The following is a 19,792-nucleotide window of genomic DNA, read 5'->3' as shown; positions in this document are numbered from 1 at the left end:
TTAGTATGTGAAAACACACTTCAGGTTCTTGTTCTCGTGGTTATGATTGTGCTGTTTCCACATTTTCACAGTGCATCAGCTCACATGAGTCACATTACAACAGTAAAAAAAGAAACGCTGTACTTGCCGCACTCGGTTCCATAAGGGCTGGCTTTTGTCAAGGCTGCAAGAAATCCAAATTTCCTGTGCTCTTTATTTTATAATAATCAAGCAGTTGGTGCTACATGAATAAGGACTAGGGCATGGATTCCCTAAGATACACACAGTAATCTAGAAGTATTTTTGCGTTTGTGCTGGGTTTACCATCACATTGACCCCAGTGACAATCTCCTTCATGAATTACAACAATAGGCAGTGACTCTTGACTTGAAAACCTAATATCAACTGCATATTAGAGATGCAGCAGTAAATAGTCAGAACCTATAAGAGGAACTCATTCTGTAGTTGCTGCTTGTCCAACATGAGGCAGCATCAGTTATCCAAATAAGTAGCATACCTAGGTGTAAACTGAGGGGTGCAAAACAATCTGTCAGCGGCTGCTGAAGGCATCGATTTAACTATTTATTTTAAATTAATCCTGTATTTACATACCTCAAAATTGACATTTTAGTCTGAGGCAACTTTTTCAGTCAGTATGAATATGTATTTATCCCTATTCACAGAATTCGACTTGGATGCGTGACTCCTGGGATATTTTGTAAACCTGGGCTAATTCAGAGCTTTTTATTGAGCATTTAGTCATGCAGCAGATTGTGAAATGCAATTTAAACCTCTTAAAAAGAATGCTTGTTTAAAGAAAACAACAACAAACAAAAAAGCACCACGCTTCTGTAAGTGGTGACGGACATTTTTAAACAAGTTTAAGTAAAAAGATTGAGAAAGTATTCTAAGCTGTCACTTTTCCAAACATCTAACCAGGCTGTTGAAATTCTGTTGAAGGGAAATGCCACTTTGTCAGCAGCAAAAGATTAACACACATTTGGTGCTCAAGCGGATATTTATGGCGATAGGATGATATCTGCAGGACCAAACAGAAATAAATGTCACCGGCTGTAATAATGACACATTTTTTGCGCAGTCCAAAAATGTGTCAGCTATTTTTGGAGCCAAACAATGGAGCTTTAGACTGAAAAGTATTAGCTTTATCGAGCTTTGGCTACACGTCTCACCAGGATCAGTTCAATGTTGGTTTTAGTCTTTTTCAGGGGATTTGTTGACAGGATCAATACAAAACATCTTTGTACTTCTATTTAAGACACCGTTTTTCACTTTCTGCAGCGAACGATGGATGTCGTCTCTAATCAGTTTCAACCCTTCCGTGTCACAGCATCAACTCTTTGTCAGTAGACCAACTGTGTAAACGCCTGAGAGGATCCCGCGTCAGTCACTTTAACCGTCATCTGTCAGCCTCAGACGAGTCCCGGCAACGCTCCACTCAAGTCCACGGAAGCTCCTGGAAACCACCACCTCAGTTGTGATGCGTATGGATGAAATATCTGTACAAAAATGCTAAATGCCCGCATTTCCACAGCTGTTTCCCATCATATTTTATTTTGACGTGGTCTGTTATCTCCAGACCTGCTGATACAGTGTTCATAAAGGAGAGGACTAAACACTGAAGCATTGTTCTTTATATTGCTGAATGCAGACACAACAGATCTGACACACATTTACTCTCAAAACGACTGAGACGAGAAGGACACTTGAGGAGGACGGGGATTTAAATGAGAGAAATGGGTGACCAACACCATTATCTTTCTTCCCATCAAAGTGCTTTTTGTTTTGAAGATAAAACTATTAACATACACATTGTCTGGACCTACAGTAGCATGCTCAAAACTCATTGTCTGAAAATATGATGGTCTGCATCTTCAAAACTATGGGATGAGTGCGTTTGATTTTGAAGAATGATTACTGGTAGAAAGGGGCATCGCATGTCACATGGTGTCACAGTGGCCGCTAAGATCCGAATGGATATGTGGGAATAGACTGGCCATCAAGAGGGAGGTTCTGTCCTGTAGAGGACATCTGATGCAGTATTTAACACATGATGATGCTGATTTGCTGTGGGTCTTTCGGTCTGTAGACCATGAATATGAAAAAAAGTGATGAAGAATTGCTAACAGGTTATATGGGATTGAATCCAGGTGAGGCTGTGTGAGACGCAGTGAGCGCACGATCTGATCCTCCCTGTTCGGGTTTTTCTGCACTCCTCAGGCCGCCGTAAAGCCTCTCTTCTACTGACACCATCAGCTTGTCTGTCAGACTGCTCTCTGCCTGCAGGGAAACCTCTGATAGGATAGCCTGACTGCTGTTGTTGTTCTTGTTGTCAACTCTTGGATCCATGTGGCTCATTTGTGCAGTCACAGTGCTCATAGACTGACTGGTTGTGCTTTCTGTGTCCTTGTTCGGAGAGACTTTGCAGCCGTCTGTGTCACCACTGTAGTCTGCACAGCTTGAACCGTTTGTTGGTGCGTCGACCCCCTCGCATGTTTTGATGGCCGCTCCTTCGCTTGACTGATCTTCCCCCTCTGCTCTCTCTTTAGCTGCCTCCTCAGAGGCGGCAACCTCACTGGCTTCTTCATCTGCAGCACTCGCTATGCGTGAGAGGGTGCTGTGATATCTGGTGTCCAGAGGATAACCGGCACTGTCACCCCTCTTTAATGGAGTAAACCTCTGCCTCTCCAAAGATGGAGAGTACCTTCCCCCAGAGACTGACCCGGGGTCGCTGTATTGCTTATGTCTTTGCCACTGTTTCCGGAGGTGAACTCTGGATCTGTGCCTGGAGCGCAGCGGAGAGTCCTGCTGGTCGAAGCGCGGGTCGTGACGAAGGAACTCATTAAAAAGAGCATCTGTCTTTTCATCGATGCTGTAGTCACGGCGGCGGAGACGAGGTCGGTGAGGACTGGAGGGCTGGGCGATTGGTTTCATTAGTGGAGACATGAGAGACTGGGATTCCAGGGGTTTCTGAGGATGGAGGGATTTCAGTAATTGATAGGGTTCTTGGAGGGTGTGAGATAAGCTGCCACTCTGAGATTTCTGCTTTAGTTTTCCCACTGTCTCTGTGCTGTCCGCCATTTGGTCCTCCAGCTCCTCTTGAAACAGCCTGGCCTCGACACTCTCACACACTGAACCTTTTCTTCCAGAGCTGGTGAAAAACAGCCTTCTCTCAGATGCTGTCTTCCCCCGAGGTGCTCCGGGAGTCCCAAAGAGCCGCATCTCTTCAGGGGCCTTTGATGGCGCTTCGATGGAGGCATAGCCGCTGTCCATTTGAAGAAGCTTCCTGTTTCCTCCCTCCCCCTCTCCTCCAGCTCCACTTCCCACCTCACTATCCACACCTGAGGCCCCTCTGGTTCCCCCCTCCAACCCATCCCCGTCCCCTTCTCCTTCAGGCTCATCATCCAGGTCTTGTGACAGGCAGCTGTCAAGGGCAGAACGAGCCCCTACACCCCCAACGGATGAGACGCTGTCTGCATCACTGCGGATGGACTCTCGATCGGTGCTGCTCTGGTCTGAGGAGGCATATTGCTCCAGAGAAGCTCGCAAGCTCCAAATGTCTCTGTACAGGGAAGGCGGGGCCTCCAAGCTCTCCTGGCGTGTCATGAAGGACAGAGATGAGCCTGAATCAGTCCTTTGTCTTGCCTCAGCTCCCAACACCACCTCATCTCCATCATCCACCTCTGCTTCATTCTTTTTCTCCACATCTGCTGTGCCTCTGTCTATTTTTGTGCCTGTGGTCTTCTTTAATGTGTCCTCAAACTTTTCCTGCATGTCAGCTTCTTGTTCTGTCCCAAACAAGTCATCGTTCTCTGAAGATTCTCGCTCGTCTCGCGCTGCTTCTCTTCTTATAACTGTTCCGAACATGGTCTCTTCTTCCACTCCTGTTCCTTTGACTGTGGCCTCATCTTGGCTTTGCTTGGGATCTGATGGCAAGCAGAGTTCCTCTTTCCTGGAGCTGATGCTACCACCTATCTCCACCATGGCTTCCAGATTTGGCCTACACAGATGGAGAGCACTCAGTTAGTGATTTAGAAAATGACATGATGTATGTAATTGAGTTAAGGGCAGGGATATACCTTCTGAGGAAGACAGAGGATGCAGGATGAGAGAGAGACTCCGCAGAGAGGGACTGGAGGCCGCTGGTCTGGATGGGAGTGTGTGGGAAAGATTTAAAGGCGTCATCTGGGAGAGGAGAGGAGTCATCTTCAGTGTGCTCGGTGGTTTCACTTGCTGCTCTCTGTCTCTGGAAGGGTCTCCTCTTCGGGGACCCTGGTGGAAATTCATACACATCTTCATGTTACTCTATTGCTCTTTTTTTCTAAGCTAGACATTTTCCATGTATCAAAAAGGACTCATTGATTCATGGCATCTATACGAACCTTTGGCATCCAGACTGGCAGCCCGGTGACTGCTATCAAACTTCCACCTTTTAAAGTAAGGCCCAGCCCCCTCCAGACTGGCGTGCCGCCGCAGTTTAGAGAAGAAATGTAGGACTGAAGTCTGCGCCTGAGTTTGTGTGGGCTGTCCTCTTAGTCCCCTTTCACTCTCAGCCTCTCCCCTGTCCCCGAGAGCCTCCATCTGACAGAGGAGATGAAGGGAGAGAAAGGATGGAAGGAAGCGATGACACATTAAGGAAGGAGAAACACTGAGATGAATCGTGACGGGTAGAGGCAAAGCCCACGGGGGACAGCAGTTTGTCATTTTGTCACTCAGTTCCAGCAATGACTGATGTCACTGTGCATCAGTAGGTTTTAGCCTGTGGCAGCTGCTTCTCGCTGGTTACGTATGATACAAGAGGATGAATCTGCACCACAGAAATTGCCTGTGTAAATATTTTTCTGGCTAAATGGCATGAATACTAAGATTTCAGTTTGACAGCATTTTTGAGAAAGTATCAACACTTTATCATAATTAGAATGTTATTTTATACAGAAATATGACAACAACAACAACAACAAAAGAATACAACAGAGCAAGTGTTTGCTGAAATGTTTAGTCACAAAAAAGAAAGTACACTGTCTTAATTCTAAGGTTTTACATATCAGGGCATAGCAAAAGATCATCTGGTGCTTACTAGGTCTTGAAATTAGGTAAATTCAACCTAAGATTAACAACACTTCATGACATATTACAAAAACTAAGCCAAAAAGCAGTGGCAGTATATGAAAAACTAGGTACACCTTTAGTGTTTCCATCGGAGTTAACAAGGTGTTGCTAAACAGTTGTCCTTTATTAAATGACCATCAAAAAATGTGAGCACTTCCACAAAAGCAGAAATTTTGGCAGTTAAATTACAGGTGTGGTTTGTAATGATGCAAAGGGGGAAAGACATCAGCAATGAAACGTCCTGCTTTGCTCCGGTACCCAAAAAAAGATCTCATCCGTCTGCCCTTAACTATTACAGACCAGTTACCATAACATCCCACATCATGAAAGTCCTGCTGAGACTGTTATTGGCTCACCTAAGTAATGGAGCGCCTTTCAAGACTCACTACAGTTTGCTTATCATCCTGGGGTTGGTGTTGAAGATGCCATCATCTACCTGCTTCTGTGAGCCCACTCTCATCTGGACAAAGCACACATCACCGTGAGGATCATGTTCTTTGATTTCTCCAATGCTTTTGATACACTTCAGCCTATACTGTTTGCAAAAAAATACAAATTACATCTCAGACTCTACAGGCTTCATTAAGCATATTTAATGTTAAAGTTCATAATAATGCAATTAAAACATTGAGCACGCATGGCTTTTTTTGCAGTGTTTGGTTTTAAAACATCTTGGCAGCGCAGTTTGGGTTTTTATCCGAACAAACCACAAGACTTCTGGAACAGACGAGACCAAAGTGTACTTGTGTGGTCATAATGCACAGCAGCAGGTTTATTTCAAACCAAACACAGTATATCAGTACAAACATCTCATACCAACTGCTAATTTCTCTCATTGACGCACAGTGGTGGTGCGTCAATGAGACTGACAGCTAAAGCTTGGCTGAAATTGGGTCATGAAACTGAAGAATGATCTCAAATCAGCAGCAAATCTACGACAGAATGGCTGAAAAAGAATCAAGTTGTTGGAGCGACCCATTCAAAGTCCAGACCTCGATCTGATTGAAATGCTGGGGGGGGACTTTAATAAAGCCATGCATAAACTAATGCTGCAAGCCGAATGGACTGACACAACATTCTAAAGAAGAGATTGAAAACATCATCCATCCATCAGGGTCAGGGAGGGGCCAGAGCCTATCCTGCCTGTGATTGGGCGAGAGGCAGGGGCAGGCACACCCGGGACAGGTCACCAGTCCATTACAGGGATTGAAAACATCATACAGAAAACAACTACTTCAAGTTACTGCTGAAGGTGGTTCTTCAGGCTATCAAATCACGGGATGTATTCAGGTCTTCACACGCTGCTCCTGCATATTGGTTTAGTTATTCTATATAAATGACACCTGGTGATTTGTCTATATATGTTGTTGTTGTTCATCCTAGGTTGTATTGTTTTAAATTCTAAAGTATTATGAAGCTGGTTCTCCTTTTATCAGGTGGTATGACTGTGGCAACCTCCACTGGAAACCCAACCTGCTTCAGGGCATGTTAGGGTTTGAGATTAAAGCTCAACGCACATAAAAGCACTGCTTCTCAACCAATAACTTCTCTTTGAAAATGAAAACAAAAAATAGATGGAGAGAGAGTCTTTTTCTCATTCCTACAAGAGTCAAAGACCAAATAGGCTTTATTAGAGATGTTTCAGGCAAAAGCAAGATATCCATTTATAAGGTTTGTGAAGCCAGAACACCTAAAGATGCCCTGGCTATGTTGACCCTGCTTTGTAGAACAGGCTCCTGGTGTTTGTGAGGGTGAATTTTTTTTTTTGTTTCATATGTGTTTGCATTTTGTTTTAATCATAGTGTATTTTTGGTTTTAAGTTTTTTTTAATATTTATATATATATCTTTTGTAATAATGTTTTTTCAGTTTTGTTGTGTTTTCTAAAATTATGGATTTCTGAAATGTTTCTCCTTTTGTTCTTGCTTTCTGTAATATTGTCGCTTTTTGTCTGTTACTTTTTTGTTGTGATGTTTAATTCATTAATTTCTTCTCTGAACAGTTGTGTTTTGTGTTATCCTCATTTGCTCTGAAGTGTTATTGCTGTTGTGTGTGTGTGTGTGTGTGTGTGTGTGTGTGTGTGTCTGTGTCTCTGCATTTCTGACATTTTGATGTCTTTTTAGCTTTGTTGTTGTGTTTTGTCCAGCCGTGTGGTGTTTTGCATCTCAAGGCCACAGTAAGAAGTAAAGCATTGTAAAAAATGTCAGATATTATTCACAACTATTTTGAAAAAGTACGTCAGTGGAAATTATGTCTGAGAACAAAACAAAGAGAATGAGTAAACAAAAAAAAGGACGACATCTGCTACATGCTGACGAGGTTATGAAACTGTCTCTGACGCTTCCCAGAATGCAGACGTTCAGCAGGTGCAGCGCTCACTGTTCTTTGTCTGTTATCAAACTTAAGATTCATCCTCTTGAAGCTTTAATGTGAGCATTAAAGAATTCAAAGGGAATTAATTTGGTAAAGCTCTGATTAACTAAACAACTAACTGACTGACATTGCCATCTGTTATTGTTGTTATTGCTACATAAAATCATATAAAATCAAAGAAAGGAAGGCCAGACTTACTGTCTGGGACCATGTGTGCTGTGTTTTTAAGGCTGGTGAAGACTGCCTGCATCCATGGTCCAGGACGATGGAGTGGTGTGGGTCTCCTGGAAGTCCCCCGCTCAGACTCTGTCCCATCCAGTCGGGGACTCTTCTCTCCAAAGGCTGGAGATGAATGGAACCAGTTTTGTTTCAGACTCACTCAGACTGCAACAGTGGTTGAATGCACCACATTTCTGATATAAATTCCATGTTGTTAAGTTACCTGATAGATGGTGAGGGGCAGTTTGGATGCTGCTGTCTCACTGATGTTGATGGTGCTGCTCTCTGTTGAGTCACACTCCATGATGGTGAGTATTTTCAAGTCACATGGGGCTGGAGGCAGGTTAAGGTGGGTCAGTCGGGCCTTTTTCAGGTGGTGGAAGTCTCCTTCGGTCAGAGTGTACCTGAGGCCAAAGAGTAATCATCTGATCTGAGTCCATCAAACTCAGGCAAAAGATAATGTGAAAATTTTCCTTAGCTCGATGGAACTATACCTGCGTCCTTTGTCCTGAGTCGTTTTCTCCTGTTCGTAAAGTGCAGATTCATTGAAGGAGACTCTTCGTCCAGTAGACCCAGTGGAGACAAATCGCTCTGACTCTCCATCGTGACAGCTTGACGCTGAGAGAGCGTCTGATTCATCCAGACGAATTGTGATTTCTGAGCGACAAAGATGACAAGGACACATCAACAGAGAGAAATAATTGAGATGGTGATGATACTAGACCAGACTATATTATGAACTTGAAAAGAAAAACAGTTCTGACCTTGTGTGGGCTGAGAATCCTCAGCATAGGTGGTGTTCGTCTTCTCAGGGTCATCGCTCGCTCTGAAAATAAGAAATTATTGATACTCTTTCTGCTCTTTCAAAAGTGCCCTGTAACATTGCAGCTTTTCATTCCCTGTCCCACACACTTTAAACCTGGAGCAGTCTTCATTCCAGTGGCCCCTGCACTCCCATGTCTTTCCATGCAAACCTGGACCTGCACCCACCTGGAGTAGCGTCGTCCACCCAAGCAGCAGCGGTGACAGAAGAGGAGCAGCAGGGAGAGCAAGACCAGCGTCCCCCCAGCGAAAACACTCAGTAGCACCAAAAGCAGCACATAGTTCTCCACCTGGCCGGCCGACACGGGCACATCCTGAGGGCATGAAAGAAGGGTCATTTGAAGCTCTTGTACTGTATGGTAAAATATTTGTTTTATGTTGCAAAACTAAAGCATTGTAGACAAGTCCAACAATCAGATATGACCACATGCATTGTAAAGTCTGACAAGGGTCACTCTGCATATCTCTACATTTGGATCCTAATTTCTGTCCTTTAGCGTAAAAGCTGCATTTTTTTTCGGACCACATGGGGGCACTACAATTAATCAATAAGAAGAAGACAGACATATTGACACATACAAATTCGTAATATAAGTGCAAACAGCCAGGCGGCAAGAGGTTTCCATGTTTTGACATTTTGATAAGCTGCATTTCTTGATCAAATGAAACACTGTTTCTAAAATTTAGATGCTTTCTATCTATTTAAATGTTTTCCCATTCTTGGTTGATACAAGATTTCAGGTACAGTTCAGGGCCTTTCTTGTTGAATGTCTTTGTTTGGTAGCTGTTGTTTAATGGGGAACGGTTCTGGACTACATGTAGGCTGATTTAGCGCCCAGACTCTTTTACTGTGGAGCCATACTGTTGCACACGTGCGGTTTGTGGTTTGGCACCACCTTGCTGAAATTAGTATAACTTATCTAAAAAAAGAAGTAATCTGGAAGGCTGCATATGTTGCTCCAAGAGAAAAAAACAGATGTTGCACCTATATGTTGCATCATTCAGCATGATTGATCCCTTCATTTATGCAGAGTTTACTCCCAAACCATCAAGGATGCTGGCTTTTCAACTCTGTGCTGATAAACAGATGGGTGGTTTGTCTCCTCTTTGATTCGGAGGATGCAGTATCTATGATTTCCCAATGGAATTCCAAATTCATATATTATATTATATTATATTATATTATATTATGTTTGAATTTTGTTAGCTTTTTCTATGCAGAGTTTGAACTTGGATTTGTGGATGCAAAAGTTAAGTCTGTTCACTGACAGCTGTTTACAGAAGTGTCCTGAACCTGTGCTTGGACTTACAGAATATCTTCTTCTGTATTATAACAATATTTACTGTAGATGACAAAATTCTTTCCAGTTTCACTGTTTGTCCACACAGAGTGAGGAACCCCTGTTCATCTTCATGTCCTCTCTGGAATGCTCTGTTTGTACCCAGTCATGATACTGACCTGTTGCCTATTTGCTAATTAATCTAATTAACTGTGACACATTCAACTTTTGTTGCCTTTATCCCAATGACAAAATGTAGATCTATATATTTTACAACATCAGTTCAGAGTTAGATGCTTTGCACATCCTTGAATTCAGTTCTCATTTATATTTTACACAAGATCCCAACCTTTCTGTAAATATGATTGTATTCCAGTTATGTAGAGCAAAACTGATACGTTGTAAAGTGTCACCTAAGGGATCAAAACAATTTAAGGGTGAGAGTGATTTTATTATCTATGTATGTTCATGTGCAAACCAAAGATTTTTGTTTTAAAGAAAGATGAGAAGTATTCGTGTGAATAATCTCTGTATCGATTGTGCGCTTCCTGTTTTGAGTGAACCTTAACATTTACCGTGAGCTGTTGATTTTCAAACTAACTCTAAAAGAGAGAAGAAAATAGTTGCCCATGAGAAGTAAATATGTGCCAGGAAGTCACCGCTCAAATCTTTAACGGGGGCGACACTGAACGCTGGAGTCGCTGGACTCCCAGTCTATCCGCACAATGAGTGAACTACACTTGAGTCTGTCAGGGCAGAGGTTTTACTAAATTACACATTGTAATCCTGTTACCAGCTGTGCGTGGGATGGGGCAGAGCTCTGGTTTTCTGTTTCTGACCTGCTTTCTTTTTCTGTGGATATTTTTGATAAAACAGTTACGTTAAACAACCAAATATGCTGCCAAACCTTTATTCCCAGCAGCAAGTAAAAAAAATCTACACTCAAACACTGATTGATGGATCATGAAAAATTGTAAAAGTTGGAAAAATTACACAAAATATGGAAAAAGCCCTATCTTTTTATCTGAATATCAACTATTTCAGCACAAACACCAGCTTTCTCAATCTAACCCTGATCCTGTCTGTGCCCTCTTATGCTTGGCTTGCAGAGCATCAATTTAATTTCCTTTCCTTGTATTCGCATGGCATTGGTGCAGCTCATAACTCTCTCCTTTAACAAGGCACAAGCCGACATATCTCTGTCGTCATGTTTTGCTGCTGAGAACGCAGTGGCTGCATTTCATTCTGCTGGGACTGTTTTTTCTCTCTCTCTCTCCGAGCTTCGCAGTGGGCAGAGAAGAATCTCTTGGTGGCATTACACTGATAGCTAAGTGCTGTAATATTTAATGAGTGGAATTAACGCTCAAACACTCTCTTAAGTCCCTGCATCCTCACAGGGACTTTTACCCAGATGCACAGTCATTTACGTCCTGTCTGCTCACTCACACACTCGCATTGACAACTACGACTGCTCTCTTCTGATAAATACTCTCAGTCTGGGCTGAGCGCGGCTGGGGATGCTAATCGAAACGTCATCGAGACCCTTAATTCAATTTCTCAGCTCTTCTCAATGAGAGGGAAATGAGGCCTCCACAGGCTAAAAATGGAAATCGGAGGAGGAGGAGGAGGAGGATGCCGATGCACATGAGCAATCCCCACATAAGACTTTCCTGGCTCCTCTTCCGATGCCAGTTTCAGAACGGGGTGGTCAAATAATTGGAATATTTACACCATCACAGATGGAATATTTATTAATTGGATTTGGTGTTATGAAGATGTTAATGAGAATCTTTGCAAAAAAAGCTTTAGAGCAGAAGCAAAAGTGCAGAAGCTCCCCCTGGAGCACAAACCAACTTTTTTTTATATAATGACTTCAATAGGAGCTGCAAAGACCAGAAGCATACTGGAGCCCGTCTGTCTGTTTGTATGCCCCGAAAATGCCAAACTCCTAAAATATCCTTTTTAATCCAACATACAGCAGAGAAAAGCAAGAATAAAAAGAGTTGCAACTGTAGACAGCCCTCAATCAGTTCATAGGGAAGAATCAAAAACTGCAGATTTCATGGTGACTCTGCTTTTAGAGTTAATCAAAAGCATCTTCTGAAAGGCCACCAACTTTGTGACATCAATCAGTCTGTGTCAGCTTCAATCACACGTTACATTTAAGTGCAGCAAGTCACTACATGGAGGTGAGCGTGCTGCTGAACAGAAAAGGCTGTCGTTTCCTGCTTGTAAAATCAGACAAGTCTGAAAATGAGTGTTTTCACATAGCTGAAAAGAGGCTTTTTTTTTTCACTCAGCCTCAAACCCGCTTCAGGCCTGAATGAGTCAAACTGAGCACCCTGTCGAACAGAAATCGTATATATTTCATATTCATAGATGCCGCAGTAGCGGCTACATTAAGCTGAAGCCACTTGAGACACAAAGTAGATCTTGGAGGCTGTATGTATGTGTGTCTGATATACCACAGTAACACATGTATGAGCATCAGAGCGTTTGGGACTTAAAAAAAAAATCCGCTGTTTTTACAAGCTCAGCCAAACAAGAAGAACAGCACCATCAATCAGCCGGAGCAGCGAAGCCTCTCACTGATCTTCAGGCCATGTTTCCAACACAGTCTGTAGAGGCAAACGGCACAGACAGCTTTAACTGACTGATAATCACAACCAGCCGCACAATCAGTCCTTTTTTTGTTTTTAAAATCAGCCCTTCTTTGGCTACTGATCATGCTGATTACCATCATCTCTCAATCTATAACGCTTACGACTGGCACATTGTGTTGTTATCTCAACATGCATTTTCTTGGGCTTCCCATTTTGGTTGAACAGTATCATTCACAGTCATCATTCAGAGTTGTGAAACATTCTTCAAGCAGAGCCGGCATGAACCAGACTACAGACACCAGCTGAAGGTGTGGACAGTATGTGTTGATAGAGTGAGGATTCATATCACTACTCACAGTGGAGTTCTCAGTCAGACTTGTCAGAACAGGCAGATCATTGCTCATGGTCCAGGTCAATGTGAGTGAGCCCTGCAGAGGATGAGGAAAGTGAAGAGTCAGACAGCTCGGCATCAATAGCACTTCTGTGTTGGATCCAGCAAATTCAAAGTGAAAATGATTTGGTGAATAACATGGAACTCAGTTTCTCTCTTAGTCAACAAATGCAATCAAAAGACCGCAACTGAACTCACTAATTCGTTTTTTAAGACATGGTCACTGCTCTGTTCCTGACAACAATGTGAACACATCCAATTTTACTGGGTAACATGTTCCTGCACAATGATAAACAGGGGTACTGTAGTGTATTTTTGATATTCCATCAGGTGCTGTAAATACTAACCATCTCATTAAATGTGTAATGTTCCACAACAGAAATAAGAGCTCAAACCAAAACACTAGTTCTCAGCTGTTTTAAAGATCCCATATTATTTTCATTTGAAAAATGATCATTTTTTCCAGTGTACAAAAATGGGTTTACATATTTGAATGTGCAAAAATTCAAATAAAAACAACCCTTGCTTTTCTAAATTAATAGATTAATGCAGCACCTTTTATCCCTTTTAGTCTGAAATTCTCTGTTTTAGTTCCTTTAAGGCAACCCCCCAATAGGCACAGTCTGCTCTGTTTGGTAAAAATTGCCGTAAAGGACTCAGCTGCTCATTCAGTGTTGGATGTTTGCTTGATGTGCTAAACTAAGCACTTGGCAGAAGTTATTTAGATAAATTACAGACAAGTAGCAGTATAGGTGTGAGTATAGGTGTCAAACACAGCAAGTGATTTGTCTGGCACAGACCCTGAAATCTTATGTTTCTGGGTTTTAACATCCTCAGCAGCAGCTTATTTTGCTTAACTGCTAAGAAATGACTCATGAAAGAAAAAAAAAAAGGTAGATGAAACATAATATATGGCTTTAAGAGTTCAATATATATTTAAAATCCCAGCTGCAGTGTTTGATGCTGCCAAGGCTAAGATATCCAGAATTTTAGCTTTGACTTTCACATGTGTTAAAACTCCACACACGTCAAATGCCCAGTTTATGATGCAAGCTCTCTTATGCAGTTTTGACATCAGATTATACATCTCTGGCTTTTGAGGCTGTAAAAAGCTCCCATCGGCGCTAAAGAAAAGATTATAAAAATGTTGTTAAAGCCTATACAACCACTGAGTGATCAGCTGGTCTTCTTATGTCAGTTAGGTGTAATGCCCCTTTAACATACCCAAAACCTCACTTTAACTGTTCTCTGGGTTGATTCCTGTGCATTAGACTCCTCTTTGTACAAAGATTTTTGGCACTATTATGGCACTATAATCTCCCAGCTCCATCTCTAAAGTGAGCATTCTGCAGTAACGCATATGAAACAGCAGAGCAGCTTGTGTAACATCAGTCCATGATTGTATTCCTCTCTCATGCTGCTAACGCCGCTGCACATTCCCTCGCTGTGAGAGTCATATTTTATGTAATATCTCAGACAAACCAGCAGCTCAAGGTAATGATGATGCGGCCGAAGCTCTGAATAGAAAGAAAAATCACACACACCACTGCACATGCATGTGAATCCTTGTTCTGTTGAATCATCTTCATTGAAGCTTTACACACAGTCAGTGCCAGTGGGTCATTTTGTCCCAACATTTGTTTGTGTGCAGGGGTTTCACTCTTCCTCTGATTACAAAGTAACAGAACAGATTGTCAATGAAAATACTGGGATTTTAGAGCCTGTCTGCTTTTATTTGATTTGTATGCGCTCTCTAACACATTAGCAGACACAATTTTAGTCAAAAGCAGTCCGGAATAACATTATCACAGAATTGCATTCATAAATGTCTATTGATGAATTCCATGATTTATTGAGCTTTTTGGGATTTTTTTTTTATCTATTTTTTTTTTTTATCAGAACAGACAGTGAACCTCAGCTAGACTTAATCGTGACAGTCAAACCAAGTTTCTTAGAGCATCGAAGTTAAATCCACTAACGTAAAAATAAATGTCCAAACCCGGTGATTTGCAGAATGCATGACATTTGCAGAGATTAAAATATGTCCCACAGTATGTTAGTCCTATCTTTTTTCTTTTATCTAAGATATTCCAAATATTCCACAATTGCTATTGATATAACAGCAGCAATAATGGTACTGTATAATAATATCACATTTTTTGTCATTATTTTATGGGCATTAAATCAAATTAAAAATTCAAAGCACAGGTCGGAAAATATTTCAAGTGTGCATGCCTGCTCCTGTTGGTGTCCATGGGTTTAATGGCATGTTATATTTGCACATCAGTTTATCACTTAGAAAAATGACTGAGGCGTCTCAAACAGACACACTTTCAACATAAGTTCATGGCACTTCATTGATGCTGATGGTGTCTTCATCGTTTTAAATATCATCAGTAGGAGATGGAGGAAGGTGGTGAGGGGGATTACTGCATATCACCCAGACGTGTGAGTGTGTGACGAAGTGCCCCAGATGTGCTGTGTCTTACGGTCTATACGGGCGGTGTTGAAGGAGCTTCTATCCTCTCTGTGCAGAGTGACTACAGCGATCCGCTGCAGCCGGCGGCGCTCGGCAGCGGCAGCCTCAGCCTCAGCATCAGCAGCATCTTCTTGTCTCCTTCGAAAGTCCGCCGATCAGGGCTGCCCCATGTCTCTGCGTCGCCTGCTCTCACCCTGCGAGGTTATAAATCACGACTGGTCACACAGGAGCCTTCATGTGCCGGACCGAGGGGTGCTCCGGTCCCTGAGCGTCAAACACTTCCCAATAAATCCCATGCTGCGATTTTCTAGACTCTGCTCTGTCACCTATCCCATACCTTACATAATAAATAGTACCACAGTAAGCTGTGCCGTGAGCACGCTTGAAGACCCGTGCGAACTACTCAGGTTATCCACTCGGGTTAAAAAATGTGACTCACCCGGTTGTAGACTCAGTTTGAAGCGGTCCACAGGCAGCCTGCCCCGTCTGCATACTTTAATTTGGGCTTCAAATAAAGACTGTAGTTATGAATGAACTACACGCGATTAGACACACCCACCGCCCGCTCCCAATGTGCCACGTGACCAGTGCTGATGATGATGATGGTGGTGGTGGTGGTGGTGGTGGTGGTTGTGATGATGTGAGATGGAGGAGAAAATCCGCCTTCATTCAGTCGCTCATGAATGACAGAAGCTGACAGAAAAGGTGGATCAGTTATCAAACTGTTATTGGCATCGGCTTAGAAATGTAGGCCAACATAACCAATACAGATATGTTTGAATATTTTCAGTTTACTGTGATCTGCCTTTTTATCCTTGTAGGGAGATTGATGCACGGACAGACGGGCGGGTGCGGTAAACGCTTTTGTAATCTCAGACTTATCCACGTGGTGGCAGCATTGCTCTGTTGTTCTCCAGCTAAAGACAGCCCAGAGGTTCTGCATGGAGGTTTCCCAAGTCAGATCCAGTCTGTTTTGCTATTCTTCATCAAAGTTACAACATAATAAGAAGAATTTACAGCTGCTGTGAGAGCATTTCACATGCTGCTCTGACCCTGTTTTTCTTGATGAATGATCATGTCAGTGTGTGTGAACACACGGATATGATCATGAACACACACTCCAGACACACCACCAGGTTTGTTCATTGGTCTCACTGATTGTTGATAAACACACTAACGTAACAAACTTTAGGATTGTAAATGGTAATTACAGTTTGAATGGTTTTATTGTCCCATTTAGATTATTTTGTTTGCGCCCTATGAATTTGCATCATACAATTTTTCAGCTTCATTTGTATCCAGAAACATAATTTGCAGTCTCAGCCTCTGCGCTGTGCACTCTGAGTGATGTACTGAGCTGCACAAGCAGCACCGTTTATATCAAAGAGGCTCAAGTGTCACTTCCAGGATGCAGCCTTGAACGTTCTGATCTAATTTAACCTCCTGTTATTATGTTTTATGATCCATCTATAATGACATCTTTGTGGAAACGTTTTTAGCACTGACTGTAAATATGTTACCTCCGTAGCACTGTTGTTGTTAATAGTGACTAAAGATTTTTCCTAAAAAAGTACAAACAAGATTTCTACAGGTTATCTTTCCCTGTCTCACTTACCTTTTGTTTGCCTGACTCCATCGGTGCTGCAGGTTTTCAGATGCAAGCGGATGATACTGAAATAGATGCACATCATAGAATAGTAAGTCAACTCCCTCAGCGGAGCGACTTCAGAATATGGAAAGTGGACTCCTCTGTGTCTACATGATACTTAATTTATAATGATAATTCAACATCTGAACAAACTATTTTCAGCTTCTGTGCAAAAATGTCAAGTGAAAACTTTGGGACAGACTGACTGACAGAAATAGCAACACATGGGAATTAGTTCAGAGCAACTAAATGACCTAAATCTAGTTATTCACTAGATAATTTAATACAGTAAAATGCAGCACCAAGTTTGTTGATTCATCTTATTTCTTCTCTAAAAAGGTTTTGGTCATCATGTCTTCTGAGGAAATCAATCTTACATTACAGCTCATTTCTGGAACACTTTTGATCACTCGCTACATGTCTATGAGGCCCAGATAAAAGGATCACTTCTCCCGGATCATTCTATTTTTATTTGCCAGACTCCCTCAGTGCTGCAGGTTTTCAGATGCAAGCTGATGATACTGAGTTAGATGCACAGAAGAGTTTGGGCCAGCTCCTGTTTGCAATCTGGTGAGCAATCAACTCCTGCCAGCGGACACCTTTAGAGGCTCAAATATATGCTGAGGACAAAAAAAAAGGGGGGAAAAAAGCATGTTTCATAGTGCAATGTATTCCCAATCCTAACAGCACTCCTCCCTTTGGTGAATATTTAAGTGTCACGTTTTGTCTTGTTTAGGTGTAAACCCGATGGCTGGACTGCACCACAGAAAGGAGAGCAGTGTTTGGTTATCTTACATGGGCAGACTCTAAAAAGATTCACTTTATTTCATTCCGTAATCTTTTCCTCATGAAGTAGTTTTGCTGAGAGTGAGAGAACACAAGTCTAATGCTTATAAAAGTTGTTTCGAACCAATGCATGTGGCAAACCGAGATACTGACAGACTCCCCTGTTATGACCCGCTAAGCTGTTCCAAAATTTTCTGGGATATTTGGCCAGAGCCTATTTATGCACACTGAAGCCACATGTGTATTGTACATTCCTCTGTATACGTCACTGTCTGAGGACAAGATGCTCCATATGTGGCAGTCTCTCTCCTAAAATTAGACTAGAGGAATTCTTGTTCTTGGTATCAGAGACAGACAGTCATTAAATTCTTGTGAGGCGCCACATGTAAGTGACCTTTGCAAAACTGTAATATGGGGAAGTCTCGAGCTTGAGAAGAAAGAAAAACGTCTGTTTGCTTCTCTCCAAAGGCTCATCAGTAAAAAAGAAGTTCAGTGTAAGCCTTAACATATGTGTGCATAAGTTTCAAATCAATTCCAAAAAAGTTTGGACACTGTAAAATGCTAATCTAAACAGAATGCAATCATTTCAAAATCTCATCCAATCTAATCTCATTACAGATGGTAGAAAACATATCAAATGCTGAAAGTGAGGCATTCTACTATTTAATCTTCAACCATCATTGTGACATCTAATGTATGTTCTCATATGAAGTGATTGGGGTCCCACCCCTTCTGTATTTTTAACAAACTAAATGTGTCAGACTTGATCATTTTTTTCCAATTTGTTCATATGATATTCATACGATGAATGAATGAAAATACCTCAGGTGCTGATGGCTTGCCTGGCTGTGTAACTGTGGGTGCATCTATAAGGAACTCTAAAGCACACGTTTCTTTGTGTGGCTTTCTCTGTTCGAGAATTCAGTGAGTGGATGAACTCTGAAAATCCGCTTTTGAAATGAGATCATTCATGTGACCCTGAATGAGTTAATCTGGTGTCCCTCAGGGAGATTTTAATAGCTTTGTTTTATTGCTGTTGATATGATGTCTTTTAAATGTATTTCCAAGTGAAATCTAATGAGTTGCAAAAGCTGTAGCTGAAACAATCTAATCTTATCAATAAATTTGAGATCAGAAGGAGACATGACTCATTTCTCATTTAATGAGAATCTACATTAAATAATCATGACTGAATTCCACACATACAATATCTTTCTCCTGGAATTTTCAGGATGTCTAAGGTGCCACATACCACAGAATTGAAACATCTGGGAAATGATGCCAGGAGGGGCTGTGCAGGGGTGGGAGGAATGTGAAGGAGAAGATGAGTGCAGTGTGTTTGTGTGTTGCTGGGTGGTTGACGTCAGAGCTGCGTCTGTGCATGCTCCGGAGAGCAGGACATCCTGTGGAATTGTTCTCGCTGAGGCTCGAAGAATGTAAAGCAGCGAAAAGCTCAGGGAGGAAAGGATTTCCATCAAAGTATCGCCGGGCAACTCGCTGCGTTGAGTCATTTATAAAGAGGAAAGACTGAGGAAAGGTCAGGGAGGGATTCCTTGTGAATTCCAGTAGAGTTCAACAAACATTGAAAGATATTTGGGATTTAGATGATTAGATGTTCATGTTATCAAGGTTTCAAAGAGATCCCTCGTATTTCTGCTGCACTGACCTTTATGGGATGTTAGCTCTCAGAGAAAATAAAGAAAATAGGGCAGGAAAGAAATGAAACAGCCAAACAAAGGAACGACAGAGAAGAACCATAAAGCAGAATCTCACACACTGCAGAGGTTTTCAGACAGAGGGGACACAATGAGACAAACACAACCAGTCTGCATTCGGGAGTGAGGGGAACGAGGGTGTGGGGTGAGGTGGGTCACGTGACAGTGGAGTGACGCAGGCTACAAAGTGGGGGTGTTGTTGGTCCAGCTATTTTTAGCCACCGTGAGGAGACACATATTAGCTGCATCTCTCTGCCCTCGCCAGCTTCCTACGTCATGTTTTACTCCAAGCCGTTCCCCTGCACTGTGCGTCATGTGACAGGTGGAGCCCGAGATCCTGCTGTGGACCAGAGGCTGGACAAGAATACCAA

At 42.2% G+C, this 19,792-nt stretch overlaps 1 protein-coding gene across 1 annotated transcript; it reads right to left on the bottom strand.

Annotated features, from left to right (window-relative positions):
• Positions 1 to 29: 29 nt before the first annotated feature.
• cbarpa (CACN subunit beta associated regulatory protein a) lies at positions 30 to 15,802 on the bottom strand. Its single transcript, XM_075483608.1, has 11 exons — positions 15,712 to 15,802; positions 15,283 to 15,466; positions 12,759 to 12,830; positions 8,688 to 8,833; positions 8,462 to 8,523; positions 8,192 to 8,354; positions 7,921 to 8,101; positions 7,677 to 7,820; positions 4,380 to 4,578; positions 4,077 to 4,269; positions 30 to 3,997 (listed from the first exon to the last, which is right to left on the bottom strand). The coding sequence occupies exons 3-11, from the start codon at positions 12,804 to 12,806 to the stop codon at positions 2,128 to 2,130; spliced, it is 3,006 nt and encodes a 1,001-aa protein (XP_075339723.1). The 5' UTR covers positions 12,807 to 12,830; positions 15,283 to 15,466; positions 15,712 to 15,802; the 3' UTR covers positions 30 to 2,127.
• Between the last annotated feature and the right edge of the window lie 3,990 nt (positions 15,803 to 19,792).

This window comes from Odontesthes bonariensis, chromosome 14 (genome assembly GCF_027942865.1).
Source record: "Odontesthes bonariensis isolate fOdoBon6 chromosome 14, fOdoBon6.hap1, whole genome shotgun sequence".
NCBI classification, from domain to species: Eukaryota; Metazoa; Chordata; class Actinopteri; order Atheriniformes; family Atherinopsidae; genus Odontesthes; species Odontesthes bonariensis.
Note: the sequence above shows the minus strand (reverse complement) of the source record. Positions and strands in the feature narration are given on the sequence as shown.

Bases quoted from the DNA above. Each gene is read 5' to 3' on its own strand.
- cbarpa (XM_075483608.1), bottom strand. From the start codon at position 12,806: ATGAGCAATGATCTGCCTGTTCTGACAAGTCTGACTGAGAACTCCACT. The intron at 8,355-8,461 runs GTCAGAACTGTT...TTTGTCGCTCAG, and splicing joins GGATTCTCAGCCCACACAAG to AAATCACAATTCGTCTGGAT. The intron at 4,270-4,379 runs GTTCGTATAGAT...AATTTCCACCAG, and splicing joins TGCCAGTCTGGATGCCAAAG to GGTCCCCGAAGAGGAGACCC.